Raw genomic sequence first — 22,071 nt, 5'->3', positions numbered from 1 at the left:
TTGTCAAGTTCCTACAGAGACAGATGTGGGCCCATCTGATGGGGTAAATATTTTTAAAGGGCAGATCTCACATGCAAACAAAAGATAGCAATCAATAAAATCAATAAATCAATAAAAAATTACGTGCTACTTCACTGCTGGTTAAGAGTCACTTGTTTGTTTATCACAAATCAGAGACTGAGTCTGAGTCTCTCTCTTACAGCAAAACATGACGTCACTTCCTTTATTACTTTAACATTTAAGATTTAAATTACTTTTCTGGACTTTATTAATTATTTGGAATTTTTAGCTGTAAAGGCTGATGGGACCAACATGAGGGGTCTCCTCCTTCCTTCCTCACCTTGGGGAAGTCATTGATCTCCTTGAGCCGTTTTTCAATCTGCAGTCTTCCCCCGTAGCGCGTGACACCATACACCACAGTCATCACCGTCTGCTTAACCACTTTCCTGTTGATGAAGCCCTCCAGCGCTTTCGCAATCTTCAGACCGTTGGATGCGTCGCGTGCCCGGAACTTCTCGACCTGCTTAGCAGGAGAACCAACTCAAACAACTGCTTGAGGTGAAAGAGGCACTTCCTGATAATCAATTACAGAAACACCCTTCAAAGAGAGAACTTCATCAGGGGATAAAGAAGAGTGTTTTTTTATTAAGTCAAACCAAGAATTAGCTCAGCTGATAATTTCATTGTAACGGAGAGTGTTTTTTTGGTAATGGACGATGTGGTAATGAACAGTGACTGTGGTAATGGACGGTAACTGTGTGGTATTGGACAATGACTGTGTGGTAATGGACGGTAACTGTGTGGTAATGGACGGTAACTGTGTGGTAATGGACAATGACTGTGTGGTAATGGACAGTAACTGACCTGGTGGGCTACACCACTGTAGACATCCTGGGGCAGTTCACAGGGCATCAGATTCACAGACGTGGCTCCAATCACATCACGTCCCAGAGCAGCGTAGTGCTGGAGGCCGTTACAAGAGCCATCCTGAGTCAGAGAGGGAGGGTTAGGGTTAGGCTCTATTCTAGTGTGGGTGCAGTCTGGATGCAGCACCTGGGCACAATAATAGAGACTGACACTGTCAGGTTTTAATGAGGAGTAAAATTCATATTATAGTAAGACAGAGTGGGGTTGTGGTAAAGACACACACACAGCCAACGTTCAGCACCTGATGTACAGGGAAATGGGAGATGAACTTTATGTGGTCAGGTGATCTGGAGGCATTCGCTATTTCCATACAGCAGGCCAGAGTCTGCCAAGGCTCATCAGCGTCCATCCACCACTTCCTCCCCTGAAGCACAACACAAGACACCTCCGTCACACCAGGAACACAATACTGCACATCCAGAAGAACTGCAGATCACAGCACAGTCAGGTTCCATAGAGGTTCCATGTTCCACTTTACCACAGGCATCTGACTCCAGTCCTAGAGGGCCAAAACAAGAATTTTGCCTCATTTAACACACCTGATACACCTGATCAGTTGGCCAGCAGAGCCTGAGTGAGACGAGTTCAGAGTGTTAAAAGAAGAATATACTAATCTCCACAGAGCTGCGGCCCTCCAGGACTTGAGTTTGGCACTTCTGTCCTACTTACCGACTTACTGATTTACTGAAAATCAGAAAAGTCGAGATTCATTTTTCCCTTTAATCTGTTCTGTGGCCTCAAGGTCTGCGCAGCTCCCGCTGCCCCTGCACCCCACGCTGTCCTGAAGAGGCTCATGGCCTCAATAAGCCTAAAGATCGTCAACTTCACCACAAGATATTTAATCCTAATTTCAGCTGTCTGAGTGCTTTTCCTGACACAGAATAACGAAAATCAGAACATCTTGGTGTCTTTTTCAGGACCACACCTCAACAGAACACCTTAATGTAATGTCCAATCTCTGTATTTTCACGCACTAATAAAAACGTCAATCACTAATTAATCTTACTGTAGAATCAATGTGATTTCTCCCAAGCCTGCTTCTTCCTCACCTATTTCCTTTTTTGTGATTTTTGCCCCCAATCTTTCTCCCAATCACATAATGCTACCTGCACTGGCAGGGCGAAGGCTAGTGCAGTCTTCCTCAGAGACACGTGTAGAAGCTCAACCACATGTTTTGAGATGTTTTTCAGCAAACAACAAACTGACATATTTTAATAGTCAACATTATCAGCTAATAATTGACTGAAGTAACCGATCATTGCAGCCTTTATGGTCACCCACAGTGAGAGGGTTGTCTGCTGAATCCAGGACGTCCTCCATGATGCTGTTGGCGTATTCCAGTCTCCCAGCCAGCGAGCTTTGCTTCTTCAAGCCTGTGAGGTTCACCAGATGGATCTTGAGCCAGTCCAGGCCTTTGGGACCCAGGGGTTTGCCCTCAGCGAACAGCAGGATGGCCCTGGTCATATCACTGCCCAGGTGGTTGAAATAAGGTGGGCAGGGGTAGGTGCGTCCCCGGAAGTCCATGTTGTGGGGAAACCAGAAGACCTCATCCCTTATGTGGTTGGCGATGGACAGCTTGTAGAGTGCATCCATGCGCAGGCTGTGCATCTCCCGAAACGTCTTCTTGGCTTTCAAAACCTCCTGCTTCAGGCGGGCCTTTTCCTGATGTGTGAAGGACAAGTCACAGGGGTTAAAGCGGGGGATCTCTGGAGCCTCCGACAATGGTGGCGGGATGTCCAGCTTCTTGCTGCCCTGGTCATTGAAGATGGAGATGATAATGTCCAGTAGGGGCTTGTTGATCCTCCAGGCACAGTTGCTTAGTTGGTTGAGGGAGTCCAGCACGGCATTGAGGTCCTCGTTCCTGCACTTCTCCAGAAGGAGCTGGTGCTGGATGGCTCCTCTGACTGTCCGCATCAAATTGGTGTGCGTCAGCAGGTAGGCGCCACTCTTTGGCGATGTCCACGGGATGGGCGGACACAACATGGGCATCACGTAGGAGTCAAAGGTCAGCTTGGTCTCCCTGGCTTCCAACTGGATTTGCACCAAGATCGGGTGTGGCTTAATAAAACCAACCTAGACACGTAAAATTGAGAAGAGATTAAACCAGTGTAAGGGAAGTATAACCCCTGTGGACAGCAACTGTTTCATTACAGAGCTGAGCAAAAACTGAAATACACAGTATGACTGAACTTATGCACTTACAACTGAAACCACATAAAAACTAATTTCTCTCTTTGTGCCCGTTCTCCCAAAAGCAGCTATGATGATTGCTTTCTATAATTATGACGCAAGTGGTGCTGAAGAAAGCAGAAGAGAAAACTAAATGCTATAAACAGATTGTCATTATCATCTTCAGCCTGTTTTTGATTTTTAACTCCCTGTTTTCTTAAGCCTAGCCCTAGTCTTCATGCTGAACGTTCAGGCACACATCTTTAATGTGTTTTGTATGTTTGTATTGCACCCGGTCTTGTATCCTGTCCCATGTCCTTACCGACTTTGTGCCAGAGACTCAGCCTAACAGTATTTGGTTGTGCTGTACAGCCCTATATCAGTAGAATGACTGTAAATTTGAACTAAATACATTTTTAAAGCTTTGTTTTCTCCAATTCTCAAGTGTCTGAGTATAGAGTTCTTAGTTGAAGAGTTCACTCTTTCTCTTTAATTATTGTGGTGTACTGATTCAGCAGCCGTTCTGTCTGTCTGTCGGGCTGTACGTTTACCTGTCGGCTGCTGCGGAAGGTGTACATGTGATAGAGGGCGGGGATGAGTTTCTTTTCCTTCACCGGTTTTAGGAGATTGTTCTGGATTTTGAGCTCACGCACAAGTAGATCCACCAGCAAGCTGCCCAGCTGAACGACCAGCACATGTGGCCAGGGCTCGTCATTGCTCTGCAGGGAGGGGCCAGCGCTTCTTTCTGCCTCCAGCTTATTCCAATGTTCCCGCGGTAGGACGTTACTGGACTGTATCAACACAGGAAATCAGATAATGACAGGATTACATTCATGGCCTAACCCTAACCCTAACCCTAACCTAACCCTAACCCTAACCCTAGTTTAAACTTACAAACTCACTTACAAAGGAACCATTTGGCTACTTCATAGATAAATTACAAATATCACAAACTTTACAAAATTACAAACAATTAGAATTATAAAACTTTACTGAAAAATCAGGATATTAGTTTTATTATTTAATACCAGATCATTTCAGAATTATCTGCAGGCTAATACACCATTCTGCACACATCAATCTAAAGTCTTTCTTCCTAACCTCCGACTAATTTTCTGAAAAAAAAAATATATATATCAGAATTATTTTATATATGCATATTTGCAACCAGACTATTTATTGTCATTATCATTATATTTAATTCTATATACAATGTCATTAATGCTTTTCAAACAGTATTTATTCATGGTTGCTTTAATGAGGCCTCTTGAGTCTATTTATATTAATGCGCTACACCCAATTACCACTATTATAAATGATTTGCAATTAAATCTTGATTAATACAAATAATTAAGAGACTAGTTGTGCATTCTTTCTGTGGAAAGCGAGTTCTGTACCTTTGTGTCTTTTGCGAGCAGCTCAGCATATGAATCGTAGATGTGGGACAGTTTCTCCACCATCTGGCTGTGGCACTTCCGCTGGGTGCAGTACAAGTTGTGTACTCTAGTGCCAAGCTCCTTCGCCATGTTGACCAGAGTGTCTCCGCTGGGTGGCAGGTTAGCCAAACCCTAAATGGCAATATTGAAGCAATAAGAAAGTCAAAAATACAACAGCCAATTTCTGACCCTTTATTAATCTGCTGATTTAAGATACTATGTCCTTATCCTAAAGATACGCTTCTTGTCTTTTATCTTAATTTTAATGTATTAGTGTTCTCACTACAATACCCAGCATGCACCATGTAATGATGTCCTAAAACCACTGGGAATCAATCAAGAAGAGTGGGGGGTTCTTAGTCTTTAAACCAGATAGGTTTTCCCTGCAGACTAACGTTACATCTGTAGAAGGTAGACCTACTAACAATATTGTGTCAATTTTGCCTTAACATTTGATTATCATGATTAATTTGAATTGATTAATTTCATTATTGCACATTTTTCAGTCATTTTAGAATCCTCTGCAGCAGCGTGAATAATTTTGAACACAGCTAACAGTTCATGTTTACAGCTTCCTAGTTCACTACTAGTTGGTTGGTCGGTGATGCTATGTTGGACTTGTAAATTACAGTCATTGCACACAACACTGCTTCTATACGGGAAAGAGCAGGTGTGCGTCAGAGCAAGATGAAGCACAGACACTCCAAACAGTCTACCTGCAGCATGATGCTGATGTAATCCTCATCACGGAGGACGCACAGGAAAGGATAGAGGTCAGTTTTCCAGTTCTTCCGTCTGCTTTTCCCTAAGCTCAATCTGGTGTCTCTCAGAGCCTGAAGCAAAGCTCTCTGCCAGTGGGAGTGTTGCTCTGCTAACAGCTTCCTCTGAGAAGAAATGAAGTACAAACAACAAACCAAGAGTCAAAACATTGCTGCAGCTTCTTACCTGAAAAAGCCCACTGCTGTTCACTCTGCTGACTCACGACTGCTGCGAAGTACAGCTCGAATCGCATTGTGAAATTTGCAGATGATATGTCAGTAGTGGGCCTCATCACCAAGAACAACAAGACAGCATACAGAGAGGAGGTGCAGCGGCTAACGGACCGGTGCAGAACCAACAACGTGTGAACAAAACTAAAGAGTGTGAAGCGACCACGCCCCCCTGAACATCAATGGCTCTGTTGTCGAAATCGTCCACATCACAGAGAACCTCACCTGGTCTCTCAACACCAGCTCCATAGCCAAGAAAGCCCAGCAGCGCCTCTACTTCCTGCGGAGACTGAGGACAGCTAATCTTCCTCCTCCACCCCTCTCCATGTTCTACAGAGGGACTGTGGAGAGCATCCTGAGCAGCTGCATCATCGCCTGGTTTGAGAATTGCAATACCTCACCTACAGCGAATAGTGAGGACCGCTGAGAAGATCATAGGGGTCTCTCTCCCCTCTGTCACAGACCTTCACACCACACGCTGCACCTGTAAGGCCATCAGCATTGTGAAGGACCTTCACCACTCATCCCTCACATGGACTTTTTTCACTGCTGCCGTCTGGCAGAAGGTACAGGAGCCCCCATGCCGTCACTGCACAGCTCTGCAACAGCTTTATCCCACAAGCAGTCAGACTGTTAAACTACAGACTGAACTAAACCCCCCTGACCCCACGACCCATAGCATGTTAACCGGTCTGCATCCTGTTTATCTTATTTATACTTTCCACACTTCACTACCTCAGTACCTGTTGTGATTCATGTGTGTTGTAGAACGTCACAGCATGTTAAATATCTATGTATCTTAGTATCAATACCTACCTGTTAAATATCTATGCACCTTTCACTCATTACCTCTACTCAGAATTGAGTCGTACTTCTTGTATTTATTATATTTATCACACCTTCTGTGTGTCTGTCCTGTACTGTAATGTTTTTGTTCTCATGTTGCTTGACGTGGCACATTGTTCTGGAAACAACTTTCATGTGTACTGTGTAGAGCTGAAATGACAATAAAAGCCTCGACTTGACTTCTGTTAGTGTGGGGAGTGGGAGTCTCATATGGACACAGGCTAAGTGTAAACATGAGAAACCTCAGAAGCACAGACTTTACGCTCAACTACTCCGAAAAATGAGGGATTAAAACAAACTGGTTTAGTTTAGTTACACTTTATTGCTGCTACTCTGCACAGCCTTGGTTTCATTTTTGACAGGAATAAGATACTGTTTTATTCTCTTTTAAATGAGCAGTTCATTAAAGCAATTTTAATAAGGTATTCATCATTATTGTCTTTGCTGTTTGTTGTGCATAAAACAACCTCAAGCTAAATGTAAAAGCTGATAGAAGTAATATCAGCAACATAGGAGTTTTTTGGTATTTGAGCGCTTTATAATTCAAAAGTGGATTTTGTTTGAATAATCTATTACACTGCTCAAAAAAAATAAAGGGAACACTCAAACAACACATCCTAGATCTGAATGAATGAAATATTCTCACTGAATACTTTGTTCTGTACAAAGCTGAATGTGCTGACAACAAAATCACACAACCACTGCACTACCCGAGTCACTTGTGTGGGTGGTAGAGTCCATCTCATGCTACCACGAGTGTGAAAGCACCACCAACATTCAAAAGTGATCAAAACATCAACAAGAAAGCAGAGGTACTGAGAAGTGGTCTGTGGTCCCCACCTGCAGAACCACTCCTTTATTGAGTGAGTTTTGCTAATTGCCAATAATTTCCACCTGTTGTCTATTCCATTTGCACAACAGCATGTGAAATTGATTGTCCATCAGTGTTGCTTCCTAAGTGGACAGTCTGATTTCACAGAAGTTTGATTTACTTGGAGTTATATTGTGTTGTTTAAGTGTCCCTTTTATTTTTTTGAGCAGTGTATTTATTAAAATAGTTGTTTGTTTTAGCTCTAATAAATATATTTATAATAAAGCATATCCCATAGTACAGTTCAGCCTGATGGGGGACAAATTTGGAGGAGTACACTTTGTCAGAGGCTCTGAGTGAAAGTGGGTTAGTGCTCCTCATGGGGTTTGTTTCTCTCAGGCCAGCAGAGAGAGCAGACAACAGTGCTGATAGGCTGGCCTCGGTGTCCAGAGGTAACACATTAGTAGGCATTAGTATTCCATTCAGCACTGGTGTAAATGCTGCAGAACCACCAGGGACCACCTGACCTCTCCGGTCTGGGACCACAAACCGGAGAAACTGACCAAGTAAATGCCACTGTAGAAACTGCGGTAATGACCGGTGTCTCAGATTCGTCTCAGAGTCTGAAAAATTTCACTAAACCTCAGACTTCATGTAAGAGGAGTCACGGTTCTCTAAGAAAGAAGAGGGTTTAGGAGAAGAGACTTCCAAACTCTGAGCATCAGCTCTGCTGAAACGCAGTGATCACTCCAGACACACCCAGTAAAACAGAGGCAGCTACAAAAAGTGAAAGCAAGGAGTATCAGTGAGGTCCACCAAACAGCTCTTGGCTGAATGACTATATCTAAACTAAGGAGGGAAAGTTTAATTTATTTTATATAGATTCTTTTCAGACATTAGAGGTGCGGGCGCCAAACGTGTTACCGTCTTGTTAAATGGAAGTTACGCACCATTTGGGTCATTTTTTCAGTGACCGGTTTGATAGCCTCCACAGAGTCAATGGTGATGGTGTTGGCCTGCTCTACAGTCAGCTGACGCCTGAAGCGGCCATGCAGGTCTGCTTGATCAAAGTCCAGTTTGGGACATTTGAAGTCTTCTCTCTGAAACACACAGAATTACGACTTTAGTGCTGATTTAATCTTCACTCCCAAACAGAAACAATGAAACCCAAGCAAGCTGAGACACACGCTGTTACACTGTTCTAGGTGATGGTTCTGTGGGTCGCAGCGTAGGAACCATTGGGTGAAGCAGAGCTCTGAGAAGTGTTTTAGGCCAGAGAGGAAAAACATGCAATTTTTGCACCACACTGCTGCAGAACCATTCTTCTTGGATCAGTACAGAGGGATGCTCAGCTCTGAGTGAACGGAACTATAGGTTCTCCAGTCTGGCTGAAAAACAATGTACTAAGAACCATGCACTGCTCTGAACAGCTGCGTATGATGAGCGCGAGAGAGAGAGAGAGCGCGAGAGAGAGCGCGAGAGAGAGCGCGAGAGAGAGCGCGAGAGAGAGCGCGAGAGAGAGCGCGAGAGAGAGCGATTAAGGCAGTGAGTAAAACACTGAGGCTGCTGGGAAGGGAAAGGTTTTGTTCAGGTCATGCGTTCCTCCACTGAGCTGAACTCTGATTTGCTGGGGATCAAAGGTCAGCCACAACTTTGATTAACGGAATTACAGAGAAGGAAAAGCAGGGCAGTGCCTGATCGCAGCATCACATGTGGTTAAAAATAGCCCGTGTTTCTGTATTGGGAGCACTCATTCATAAAAGCCTGTCTCTAAAAAAAAAAAACTGGAGTATGACTTTCATACGGCCGGTCAGCTCATCCAGAACCGTAGCCATAAAATAAATATGCGCTTCATCTGACTTCCACCAGAAGATGGATCAGAAAAGAGTGAATGAAAAAAGTAAACAGCACGGCTGGTTAGCACCTGTGTGCTGATGAGCAATTAAATGGCAAATATTAGCACTAAGCACTTGAGCGGCTAATAAAAACTTTACGGTCGCCTTAAAATCCAAATGAAAAAGAGAACAGCAGATGGTCTGGTCTCCTCAGCTGGATCATAATGCTCTAAAAGTGGCTTCACGACAATATAAAAGTTCTGCAGACTAGAACAGAACTGTGTCAGATGATAATCAGGGTCTAAAATCCTTTTAACCTAAACTTCATTTACTCGATGCTAATCAGCAAGCATGTGAAGAGTTTTGACTGACGCTCCCTAAACGTGATCAGTCTAATCAAAGTTTGTGCGATACTCCACTTTAGTCTGTACTGAATTCTAAAATCTGGTATCCTGACAACCCCATCCTAATCACTTTTGAGTCCCAGCTGAACCTTCCACTAGAGTGAGGCGGTCAAACGTGAAGAACTTTTTACAGTTTAAAGAACCTCCACATAATTTAAATGTTCCTAGAACCTCAAGTCCAAGCCAAGAATCAGTGAATCAGTTGTCCTTACTGCATCTCAACCATTCCGTCTATTTTTGCTGGATATCTAGAACATCAATCTTAAAATTGGGTTCATGCTCATCAGGTCTGAGAAGCACACTAACCAGTACCACCGAAATCTGAGGCTGAAAATCTCTGAGCTACCAGACAATTCACTGTTCTTCTTCAATCACTAATGCTATCAAAGAATTTTCAAAGCCTGAGCCACTTTTTCCACTGCTACTTATTGTTTGTTCGGGTAGTGGTGTACCTGCAAATCTCAAAGCACAGGTTGGTCTAGCAGTAGACACTGGTTGTAGAGCAGGACCCATGTAGCTGTTAGGATACCTGTGTGTAGAAGTCCTTGACCAGAGACAGAGAACACTGAAGGTTTTCAGCAGCTGCGGGCGGCTCGTAGTCAGGCTGCACTTCCTGGACAACCTTCAGCACCACTTCTCTCTCATCCTGCCTGAACACACACTGTCTAAACACATCATCCACACACAGGCCGTCCTTCTTCATCTGCTGCAAACAACTGCACACACACACACACACACACACACACACACACACACACACACACACACACACACACACAAACAAAATGAGGAAGAGAATCAGTGTCATTCTGTAAGCAAATTGATTCTTCTTGGTCTGGGGTTTACACCTTACTCCACTCGCTGCAGGCTGTCAGGAGGTGTGTCTGACAGAGCTGTGACTGCTTCCTGCCAAAGCAGAGCAGGCACACGGTGGCTTCTCATCTCCTTCTAGTGGAAGGGGCACCACAAAGCAGAGCATTCCTCCACTCTGCCCCATCTGCTAATGTCTCAGGAAGAAACATAGCTGACAAAGTCTGATATGATCAAACACAAGGTTTAGAAAGCTTCACTTTCCTCCTGAAGTCTAATTGCCGCAATTCAGAGGAAACTCAGGGAATTGAGGGAAGAGAGATCGCAAATTCTCAAAATGTCCTTTGTACAGTTACCTCCCAACCGTCCACATTCAGTCACGTTTGGCGTCTGGAACATCTTCACGGTCGCTCTGGAGCAGGCCCATATGTTCATTAAGACGTAAAGGTGACCATTTAAAGCGTCCAAGTTATTCTGATTAAAGAACCTCATTCGGTTCAAGTTCTCTCTCTAAACACAGCGGAGGAGAGGAACTTCCTCCTGCCTGGGCAGAAGAGCAGAGTGGAAAATGAACCACAAAGCAAACAAATGACATGAGCCCGGATCCAACACCCCTGATCCAGAACAATCACCACTGCTATGTTTGGGCACTGAGGGAGAGAGCTCGGAATAACATGTCAAACATCTGTACACACGGGTCAGGTCCCGCAGCAGCTAAATGTGCAAAATGCTTAAACAAACAGTCACAGCGGTTCCCTAAGCAAACAGGCAGAGGGTCCGTTGAGGGTCTAGAAACTGGCTTGTTCCAAAATTCTAAAAACTTGCAGAGAGAAACACTGACTCCTAAAGGCGAGCGGCAACACTGCAGAAAATAGCAGATGGCACAGGATCTAAAAAGCAACTAATGACACAGTTGTTGCTTATTGTGCATGAGAGTGGATCACACAAAGTCCACTATTATTCATTTGAACACCTTAATAATAAACTTCAAGACCAATAATGAAGAAATTCAAAAGCAGCAGTTTAGATATTAAAGCTGATTATGTTCACCTTTTAATGACCTGTTTGGATCTCATGGGGCTTCGGCCCATGCACTCCAGGGCAGCACAGTAAGATGCCACATCAGGCTTCAGTCCTGCTTCCTCCAACAGAATAAACAGCTGCTGTATCTGATGTAGAGACATCTACAGCACACAGCAGAGAAACAGAGAGTAGTTACTGCTACAGACAGTGTTGTTAGATTTAGCAGCAACAGTACTTTAGACGCACTATTATCAGTTGCAGGATATTACAATTACTATTTCTAGTTTACATCATTATATTCCAGTAATAAATCAAGGGTAAACTAAAAATGATGTATAAATTAGATGTGATCTATTATTTCATTCTGTGTAACTGCCTGTCTGCTTGATTGATGGATTTAAAGAAAAGCTCTGCATGAACGTAAAATTCTGACATGCTGCACCACACAACGGTTTCTCTTTCTTGTAGTGAGCTGCAAGAGTGTACACTCACCTTCTTGGCCCACATTCTCATCATGATGTTGTAGGAGCTGACGCTGAGCAGCTTGCGTTTAGGGAGGTTTCGGTGGTGCAAGAGCAGGTAGCGCTGGGCTCGCTCCACATCCCCTATGAACACACATGCCTCTAGATAGCAGCACACGTTCAGCGGGGCATTGTGGCCTACGTTCTTCTCTTCTAACAGCTTCTCACACCCATCTGGGCTCCACTCACCTTCAGCCAACGAAAGCTCTCCAGGAGCTGCAGTTTCAACCATTACAGGGCTTTTAGAGACCTTCAGCTCAGAGCTAGACACAGCAGAGGCTGCAGTCTTGGTGGGTTCTTGTTTTGCAGCTGCTTTGCTCCTCTTTGTTGATGAAATGGTCTTCACTGATGTTCCAGGAAACATCCAGGAGACTGCTTCAGTGTTGTGAACATTCTTTTGAAGCGAAGACTGTTTTCTAGTTCTGTTTGACTTCTCACCGTCAAGCTTCTGAATCCAGCGGCTTGTGTGAGTTTTTGAGGACAGACTTTCTGTAGCAGATCCTTTTTTACTGGACTTTCCAGCTTTAGATGGCTTTACCTTCTCTCCTGGTTGCACTTTTTGACTCTTCCCAGCTGAGGGTTCGTTCTCCCTGTGTGGCATTTTGAGGAATTCCACCTTTGAATGTTTGATGTCTAAAAGGACCTCGGACTGTAGCTGCTGTATTCGAGCCTCGAGAACTAGAATGAAAAAAAATAGTTGTTATGTAGAACAGCAGCATCACAGTTACAATGTGGAGCCTTGAAATCTTTGTGCATTTTAGAATATTTCTAATTGTTCTGCTGAACATCCAAACTAAAAAAAAAAAAAATCATCACTATCTTTACTTCAACATGCATTAATATTAAAAATTCCAAGTGAAAGGTACAGTTCTATTAAACATCAGCATAATTAATTAAAATAAAGTCAAAGTCCTCATTGTACACAATGGCTGTGAAAGGGACAAGACGTCTAAAAAGTTCAATGTCTCTAAAAGGTAGAAGTTCCTACTACCAGTGAGATATGGTTTCAGAAGAGACAGGTTATTAGAAATAACTTTAAAAATGATCATTTTAACTAATTATACTAATATGTTTGAAATAGTTCACCATTATTATTATTTTTTTATCTAAACACAAATATATATATCACACACACACACACACATACACAGTGGGGCAAAAAAGTATTTAGTCAGCCACTGATTGTGTAAGTTCTCCTACTTAGAAAGATGAGAGAGGTCTGTAATCACAGGTACACTTCAACTATGAGAGACAAAATGAGAAAAAATTTTTTTTAAAGAATTTATTTGTAAATTATGGTGGAAAATAAGTATTTGGTCAACAACAAACAAGCAGGAATTCTGGTTCTCACAGACCTGTACTAATTTCTTTAAGAACCTCTTATGTCAAGTCAAGTCAGATTTATTTGTATAGCGCTTTTTACAACTGTTGTCGTCACAAAGCAGCTTTATATAAATAGTGATTAATAAAAGACAGAGACAAAGAAGAAAATAATAATGAATACATTAATTCTAACGAATTAATGTATTAATGGCACCTGTCTGACCTTGTTATCTGTATAAAAGACACCTGTCCACAGACTCAAACAGTCAGACTCCACACTTAACCATGGCCAAGACCAAAGAGCTGTCGAAGGACACCAGGAAGAAAATCGTAGAACTGCGCCAGGCTGGGAAGAGTGAATCTACAATAGGCAGCAGGCTGGTGTGAATCAATCAACTGTGGGAGCAATTGTAAGAAAATGGAAGACATACAAGACCATTGATAATCTCTCTCGATCTGGGGCCCCACGCAAGATCTCATCTCGTGAGGTCAAAATGATCATGAGAACGGTGAACAGAAATCCCAGAACTACACGGAGGGACCTGATGAATGACCTGCAGAGAGCTAGGACCAAAGTAACAGAGGCTACCATCAGTAACACACTACACCAAGAGGGGCTCAGATCCTGCAGTGCCAGACCCCCAGTGTCCCCCTGCTTAAGCCAGTACATGTTCAGGCCCGTCCGAAGTTTGCCAGAGAGCATATGGATGATCCAGAAGAGGATTGGGAGAATTTCATGTGCTCAGATGAAACCAAAATAGAACTTTTTGGTAAAAACTCAACTCGTCGTGTTGAGTTGCATCCCAAGAAAACCATACCTACTGTGAAGCATGGGGGTGGAAGCATCATGCTTTGGGCTGTTTGTCTGCGAAGGGGACAGGACGACTGATTCGTGTTAAGGGAAGAATGAACGTCATATGTTGTGAGATTTTAAGCCAAAACCTCCTTCCATCAGTGAGAGCACTAAAGATGGAACGTGGCTGGGTCTTCCAGCATGACAATGATCCCAAACACACCGCTCGGGCCACGAAGGAGTGGCTCTGTAAACAACATTTCATGGTCCAGGAGTGGCCTAGCCAATCTCCAGAGCTCAACCCCACAGAAAATTTGTGGAGGGAGTTGAAATTCTGTGTTTCCCAGCGACAGCCCCAAAACATCTCTGCTCTAGAGGAGATCTGCATGGAGGAATGGGCCCAATTACCAGCTACAGTGTGTGCCAACCTGGTGAAGACTTACAGAAAACGTTTGACCTCTGTCATTGCCAACAAAGGATATATAACAAAGTATAGAGATGAACTTTTGTTATTGACCAAATACTTATTTTCCACCATAATTTACAAACAAATTCTTTAAAATCCTACAGTGTGATTTCCTGGGTTCTGTTTTCTCATTTTGTCTCTCATAGTTGAAGTGTACCTATGATGAAAATTACAGACCTCTCTCACCACTTGCCATCTCCTTTGAGAACTCACTGGTCACTCCTTCTACAAAAGCTGGAAGACTTGGTGTAGTCATGGATGATCAGTTATCGTTCTCAGGTCATTTTGCAGTTCTGACTCGGTCCTGCAGATTTCTCCTGTACAACATCCGGAGAATTCCACCCTTCCTCTCTAGAGTCGCCCAGGTGCTCGTTCAGTCTCTCTCGTCACTTCCAGACTTGACCACTGCAACTCTCTTCTGGCTGGTCTTCCTCTGCGCACTATCAGACCCCTGCAGCTTATCCAGAACACAGCGGCACGGGTCGGGTCGTCTTCAACGTTCCTAAATTCAGCCATGTTCAGCTCCTCCACTGCTGTGTTCTCTCTTCACTGGCTTCCTGTAGCTGCTGCCCTCATCAGATTCAGACCCCTGACTCTGGTCTACAAAGCCAAGACTGGACCAGCCAGCCCCTCCGTAATTGATGGCGATGGTCAAAAGCTGATCTGCACCAAGAGCCCTTCCAGCTTCAAGTACGGCTCGGTTCGACCCGCCATCCTTTAAGATCCACGAAAGACGAGCGTCCAGACTTTTTACTGTCCTGCACCGAAGTGGTGGAACGAACTTCCCCTGAGTGTCCGAACAGCAGAGTCCAACACTCACTGTCCTCAAACCCAGACTGAAGACCCTCCTCTTCTGAGAGGACTTGGGTGAAGAGTAGAGTACTATGGTCTCCATATTGACTTGTGTTTAGTAGAGTCTAAGATTAGAGGATCTGAATTTTAGTCTATTTAAACTAGCTGAGCTTCTTCTTCAGTAAACAGTGAAGATCTTCTGTAAGAACTCTGGAGAAGAGCGTCTGAAAAATGCCCTAAATAAAATTGTAAATGTGTGTGTGTGTGTGTGTGTGTATATATATATATATATATATAACACTGTGTAAACATTAGACTGTTTGTAGAGGGGAAAAATATTACCATCTAACAAATGAGAGCGCTCCCAGTGTCGTTCCGTGCTTCCATTGTTCTTCTTTGGAATAGCAGAGTACTGTCTTCGATGTGAAGTCCATCCTGAGAGATAAAAGGAGTGATTAGTTAATTAGATAACTGATCTAAAGAAAGCCTGGGGATGATGACCTTCAAACGCAGTCTTATAATTATTGTGCTAAACGTCATCACTGATCACCATTTCCTCTGACGGTTTTATAATTACCACATAATTACCATATAACTACCATTTTGATAAACTTTTAATATTGCTTAATAATGAATAATAATTACTATACATAGTCATTATTATAAATACAAATGAGCTATATTTCAATTCTGCAATAAATGCAACCAAAAAAAAACTGAGCAGCTTCACTGGCAGCAGCTCAGCCCACAGCGCTATTATTATTACTGTTATGATGATTATGATTATTATTGACGTGTTGAATTCATGGTCATTAGTGCAGGTCTCGTGGTGATTAGTTGGAGCTCGTGCTAAAGGGCAGATTAGCTTCACCTGTGATCCTCTCAGATCTCCTCAGGCGGAAGCAAACCCCGCAGCTGTCCGCAGTGAGAGGCAGAGCAGAGCTTCTCTCCATTCTTCCAGACAGTCTCCTCAGAACCGCGGAAATTCTTAAAACAGACATTTTGAATTTTTCCAGAAGAAACTTCACCAGCCTCTTCCTCTCTCAGCGGGCCGCCATTGCGTTTCAGACCTCACTAATCAACATCGACCGTCGATTCTTCAGGTCCAGGACTACTAGAAGAGCACAGAGATGTCGAGTTAGACTTAAACGATGTTTGATGCGGAAGTTTAATTTGATACAGTTCGATCTTTAATCGACAGAAAATCTGGTCCTCCGCGGCTCCCGTGTGTTCGTACTTAATTATTTTAACTGCAGAAGTTGGGGATTGGCTGATAGGCTGGCCTGTTCCTCAGGCTGCCTTTAGATGGCAGTGTTCATCAGCACATCCCTGCCCTGCCTGAGGTCAGCAGGTCAAACCCGCCTGTGAGGCCTCAGGCAGAGGCTGCGTCCCATCTGCGCACTGCACACTAACCCTATGAGGTATGGAGTGTATAATGCTCTTAATAGTGAGGCTTTGGCAGGTTAGTATACTTAACACTGGAACTGTTTTGTCTTAACCGGAAGTTATGAAACATTGCTATGCCAACATGTCACTGCATCGTTCTCCTGAGTAGCTCCCTCCTTTCTGTTTCACACTGCATTGTGGGGTAATAGTGTCCATCAGAACCAAACCAAACGAACTCATGTTCATCAGAACCAAACCAAACGAACTCATGTTCATCAGAACCAAACCAAACGAACTCTAGTGTCCATCAGAACCAAACCAAACGAACTCGTGTTCATCAGAACCAAACCAAACGAACTCGTGTCCATCAGAACCAAACCAAACGAACTCATGTTCATCAGAACCAAACCAAACGAACTCTAGTGTCCATCAGAACCAAACCAAACGAACTCGTGTCCATCAGAACCAAACCAAACAAACTCTAGTGTCCATCAGAACCAAACCAAACAAACTCTAGTGTCCATCAGAACCAAACCAAACAAACTCTAGTGTTCATCAGAACCAAACCAAACGAACTCTAGTGTTCATCAGAACCAACTGGTTCTCCGTATGCATTGTGGATATTTTTGGTTCTGTTTGGATCTTTCTTGGCCTGTCTGGAGCTGTCTGGGCCTGTTGTTAATTTTTTTCTGATTATCTTTTAAGATTTTTGATGTGATCCCCCTCAGTGTGTATATATAATATTTTCCCTCTTAAATATTATCTTCTCTGCGGGTGGCTCAGTTTACTGCACAACAACTTCTCGTCAGTGTAAAAGGTGCTGCTTTCTGTGTCTTTCTGTCCACTTCTGTGATGACGTTGCTCAGAAACCCGTCCACTGCTGCCCTCTCTATGTGGAATGGGCAGTCCTAAAAGTGGGTCCGTTTACATGTATCCCACCCTACTGGCAATGATTGTAGCCAGCCACCAAAGTGGAGGGGCGACAGGCGATAACCCTAAGCCAAAGCTCACAGATAACCCTAACCCAGTATAGTTTTGACTTAAGTGCCCTAATGAATCGCTCATTTCTTTAATACCATGTATACGTTTTTAAACAGTGTTTATAAATGTTTATGTTGCTAATAGCTGGAAACAGCTCTGGTCAAATGTCCATCTAAGGACAATAAATTAAAAAGTAATTATCTGCCTCAACTGCCCGAATAAAGTTAAATATGTCATGATTATTATACAGACATCATATGTGTCTAATGATCAACCGATGTGGGAGGGTATGATGTTAATATGTCCACTGTCAGTCATTCATACAGTCAGTCACTGTGGTGAGATACCATGTTTCCCAGTTTGTGTGGAATCCAGCAGCTCTGTGAAGCATGTCTGTGTAGGGTTTCTAACAGAGCTAGACGACTGAGTCTCATGTAGAACTGCTTCAACCTCATTGTGATGTACAGTCTGAACAGATCATCGTTAGCGCAGGTCACTGTTAGAAACACCTCAGCCCGGGTCACCCTAGACGGACAATAAGAGCGGTCAGCGCGTGTGTGTGTGTGTGTGGTTGTGGTTAAAGGAATTGGAGAGTGTTTGCTGTCATGGTTCACAAGTTTGCCCCCCTTTCCGAATGGTCCGTTTGATGTTGTGGCAGAGTCGGCGGCTGCCTCTCAGCACTGGTGTGAGCATCGTTGTGGGTGAGTGACTGTCGGCAATAGGGGAAAAGACATTCAGCCCTTCAGACCTGTGATAATGGCTTGGCCGAGGCGATGTCACTATTCTCATGGAATTTGATGGTGGGACCTGTGTGCACACCTTTCACCTACATGGGAGCGATTTATTTGTTTTGCAGGTGGGCACTACCTTGGACAGACGAGGCTTTGTGTAAAACCGGGGTCAGAAAATGCATTTGGCATCTGTGACCCTCAGGAAAGGTTAACGGAAAAAGGAGCTTGGCACACGTGTACTGTACTGGCTCTTCACAGTAGCCTGAAGACCCTCTGGACACCTCTGAAAGTATGTGCTGATCTTGGAGACCATTTTGGAGTGCTGTTAGCGATGCATTATAAAGCCCTGTTTTTGATTTGTTCAGTATGACGTGGAGAGTGTCCTGAATCACAATGAATAAATAAAGTTCAGTCCAGTTGTTTAATCAGAGGTACGGTGGAGGAATACGTACAGGTTGTTGTGCGGCAAAATAGTGTATTTTTTACCATCATCTTCATCTTCATCATCATCATTCCATATAAAACTCAGAAGACTCGTGTAGCTGCACTGGTGGGTTTATATAGAAAATAAATTATGGGCTGTATCTGTGTTGTAGTCATGGCGACCGATGCCTGTTTCCATTCACCTCCACTGTAGAGAGATCAGAGTGGGTCAGTTTCTCTACAGTGAAGCTCAGTTTCACACCATACTCATCCAAAACACACACTGCATCTAAGAGCCGCAGCGCCTGACATCAGTGGAAAGATCTCTGGCGTTCGACAGATAGGCAAAATCACAGGCTGAGCCGACCCCCAATCAGATCCACCGATCAGGTCCGACATCAGATGCAGCTTCCTTTTTTTCCTCAAAACAAAACCAAACGTATCAGCCCGCCCTATCGCTCTGAAATCTGCGCTCTCCATCTAGCGAGGATGAGGACTCTCAGAACCGAGCTGCTGATCGGACAGATTGGACTCTTATCACTGATGCAGAACACAACGGACAATGGTCCCGAAGCAGGAAATGCAAATGGCCTCGTCCTAGTTGGAGGCACAGGCATGGCGCGGCAGTCAGGTCCCGAATTAGAAACGGATGTTTATACAGACCACGCAACCTGTCTGGGCCACCTGCATTGGAGGAAACAGACAGGAAGTCGATGATGGAGATGAGGGCTTTGTGCATAATTTCAGGGACCAAAAACTGATGAACTCTTTTATTACAGAATACTATAATGAAAAGGGACAGATCATCCCAGAGGATCATGAGTGTGCTCTACAAACCAACTTTCTTAAAATGGGGAAGAACTCTAAACTGATAAAACAGAGAATTATTCATTTAACAGATCAAACAGAATTTCCTTTAATTATTCTCAAATAAAAATATTTTTCAGTTCAGTTCAATTTCAGTTTATTTATTTGGCTCTTTTCACAAAATGTCACAAAGCAGAGATGTGGGCCCGAGCCTCTTTTGAGCAGCTAGTGGCACAGTGGCAAGGGTTTCCCTCAGATCGAGAGGCAGAAAATTTGAGAGGAACCAAGACTCAAAAGGGGAACCCGTCCTCCTCAGGTCGACATCAGAGGAGGATATTTGAACTATCCAGTGTTCCAGTGGTTTTGTTTCTCTGTTTATTTTTCAGAAGCTTCATTTTTGTTTAGACACAAAATTGTTGCCTGAACAATAAACACACGATATATGGACAAAAGTATTGGGACACCTGCTCATTCAGTGTTTCTTCTGAAACCAAGGGTATTAAAAATGTTGCACATGTGTACTGTACAGAGCTGACAATAAAACCCTCTTGACTTGACTGTCCAGGGAAGAAGACTTTCTACTAGATCCTGGAGCATTATTGCTGTGAGGATTTGACTGCATTCAGCAACAGGAATGTTAGTGAGGTCAGGACATATAGTTTATCATCAGCAAAAGCCATGAAATTACATAAAATTACATAAATACAGTTAAGGTCAATATATGGTAAATGTTACAAATGTCAGGCAAATCCTGCATCCACATCACCTCGCACCTCAGAGCCAACATCTGAACTGCAGTAACAAGCTTGCGTCAGGTTCATTATCAAGTCTAAATATTATTACAGTACTGAGAATTGGAAGCCTGTGAAATGGTGTTCAGTCAGCTCTAAAACTAGCAAAGGGACAAAACTGAGTAATAGAGGCACAAATGCACTAGGAATGAGACTGTGAGTTAGCAGGAGAGAGAAAACAATTAATAATGGAAGCTATTAGGGCAATATTGTCAGTACTTCGAGGGAGGTCGGGTTACAGGCTCTTTTTGACGACTTGGATGGTACAAAACAGTCCTCATTACTGAGATATTATCTCCATTCATACACTTCCAGAGCCGCTCAGAGCCCTGCTGGGAAAGATTAGGTTGCTTTTGCTTGTGAACATCCTTCCCGGCTGTGGAGCTTTTCTAAGCTTGGGGGGCATCCAGACATTGTGGGTGATGTGGGAGTTTGTCTGAGGTGGCCACCACTGAGTCTGTCTAAGGCCTCATATACTGTTCTGTGTTTGATCTAGTGTTCGGACATGGATGCCACAATGCTAAACCTCAAATGCAGTGCGTTTAATATGGCAGCCTGACAGACAAGATTATTCGAAGTTTAGGTCTAAAGGAGTGTTGTCTGGGGCAGTGGAGGCTCAGCAGTTAGAGCACCGGGCTGTTGATGACAGGGTTGTGGGTTCGATTCCCGGGCTTGGCAAGCTGCCACTGTTGGGCCCTTTACCCTCTCTGCTCCCCGGGTGCTGCAGTTGGCTGCCCACCGCTCTGGGTGTGTGTGTATACTCACTGCCCCTAGCTCACTAGTGTGTGTGTGTTCAAATACATGCACCATTACCTTTATATTTCAGCAGAAGACAGAAGGTCAAACACGCAGTAGTTTTCTGAATAAAAAAGTGATCTAGTGAAAACAACCGTATGAGGAATGGCGAGTCTACACGTTTGGATGTGGGAATATCTATTGCCACATCTGATGTTCAGATGGAGAACAGGACCCCAAGGCCAAACACAGACTTTACAGTTAAACATCTCACAGTGCTCAGAATGATTTTAATTACCATCAGTTTTCAAAGGAAAGGGCACAAGAACTTCCGGGGTGGTTGAGTGTGCTGGAGGGCCACAGCATTGCTTGCATGAAAGGATTTCCTTCTATTACTGAGATGCTGTGACTTCTGGTGTCAGAGAAAAATCAGTTTTTGAAATGACTGGAATTCTTTTACTTCCAAATATATTCTGACCTGTGTAAGCTAAACAGACTCTTTCCATCACAGTGCTTGGGGAGAAGACTGGAATATCCTGGGACAATTACAGGGGGAGTCTGTAATCGCTCATCTGTCTAAAGAGTTATTTCAAGTTCTTCATTGTCTGAAATGGTTTCGGGCTCGTTTAGGCCTAGCAGAACCACTTCCTGAGCCATTTAGTGGCTGGTGCAGCAGTGGTGCAGGCCATTTTTCTGTCCCATTGATTTTTGTGAGAAGTCAAGACAAGCTGTGGTGAGATTTAATTGGGGGTGTAGGACTGTGAGTCTGTTTAATGATGCCCCAAACTGTAATAGTGGAGGAGGCTAAAGAAAGGCTTTGATGCTCAGCACCAGGAAACCCAAAGGCCACTATGCACAGGTAGACTAAAACAGCGGGGGAACGAAGCTTGTGGGGGTTGAGTTGAGGGACTCCAGACTGCTGTCTCCACATGTTTTTTATGAGGCAAGTGTGAACACCAACGCTTCTGGAAGATGTTTGTTCACTAGCTGGAGAGTGTGAACTGATTGCGGCCCCTTTCTAAGTGGAACACTTCTAAAGACTCTCAACCCCTCGACCCCCCTCTGCCTCCAG

The 22,071-nt window shown here is 43.8% G+C and overlaps 1 protein-coding gene across 1 annotated transcript in view; it reads right to left on the bottom strand.

Moving 5' to 3' along the window:
* The window catches only part of polrmt (polymerase (RNA) mitochondrial (DNA directed)), a 30,336-nt gene extending 14,130 nt beyond the window's left edge, over positions 1 to 16,206 (bottom strand). Inside the window, exons 1-13 of the mRNA XM_072660915.1 lie at positions 16,017 to 16,206; positions 15,488 to 15,580; positions 11,743 to 12,449; positions 11,278 to 11,411; positions 9,947 to 10,133; positions 8,129 to 8,278; positions 5,249 to 5,416; positions 4,494 to 4,664; positions 3,648 to 3,887; positions 2,209 to 3,000; positions 1,169 to 1,291; positions 865 to 987; positions 341 to 520 (exon numbers count right to left, since the gene is read on the bottom strand). Coding sequence (XP_072517016.1) covers positions 341 to 520; positions 865 to 987; positions 1,169 to 1,291; positions 2,209 to 3,000; positions 3,648 to 3,887; positions 4,494 to 4,664; positions 5,249 to 5,416; positions 8,129 to 8,278; positions 9,947 to 10,133; positions 11,278 to 11,411; positions 11,743 to 12,449; positions 15,488 to 15,580; positions 16,017 to 16,146 — 3,198 coding nt within the window. The 5' untranslated portion in view covers positions 16,147 to 16,206. The remainder of the gene's footprint in view (positions 1 to 340; positions 521 to 864; positions 988 to 1,168; positions 1,292 to 2,208; positions 3,001 to 3,647; positions 3,888 to 4,493; positions 4,665 to 5,248; positions 5,417 to 8,128; positions 8,279 to 9,946; positions 10,134 to 11,277; positions 11,412 to 11,742; positions 12,450 to 15,487; positions 15,581 to 16,016) is intronic.
* Positions 16,207 to 22,071: the final 5,865 nt, after the last annotated feature.

The sequence above is a fragment of the Salminus brasiliensis genome, chromosome 17 (genome assembly GCF_030463535.1).
Source record: "Salminus brasiliensis chromosome 17, fSalBra1.hap2, whole genome shotgun sequence".
NCBI classification, from domain to species: Eukaryota; Metazoa; Chordata; class Actinopteri; order Characiformes; family Bryconidae; genus Salminus; species Salminus brasiliensis.
Note: the sequence above shows the minus strand (reverse complement) of the source record. Positions and strands in the feature narration are given on the sequence as shown.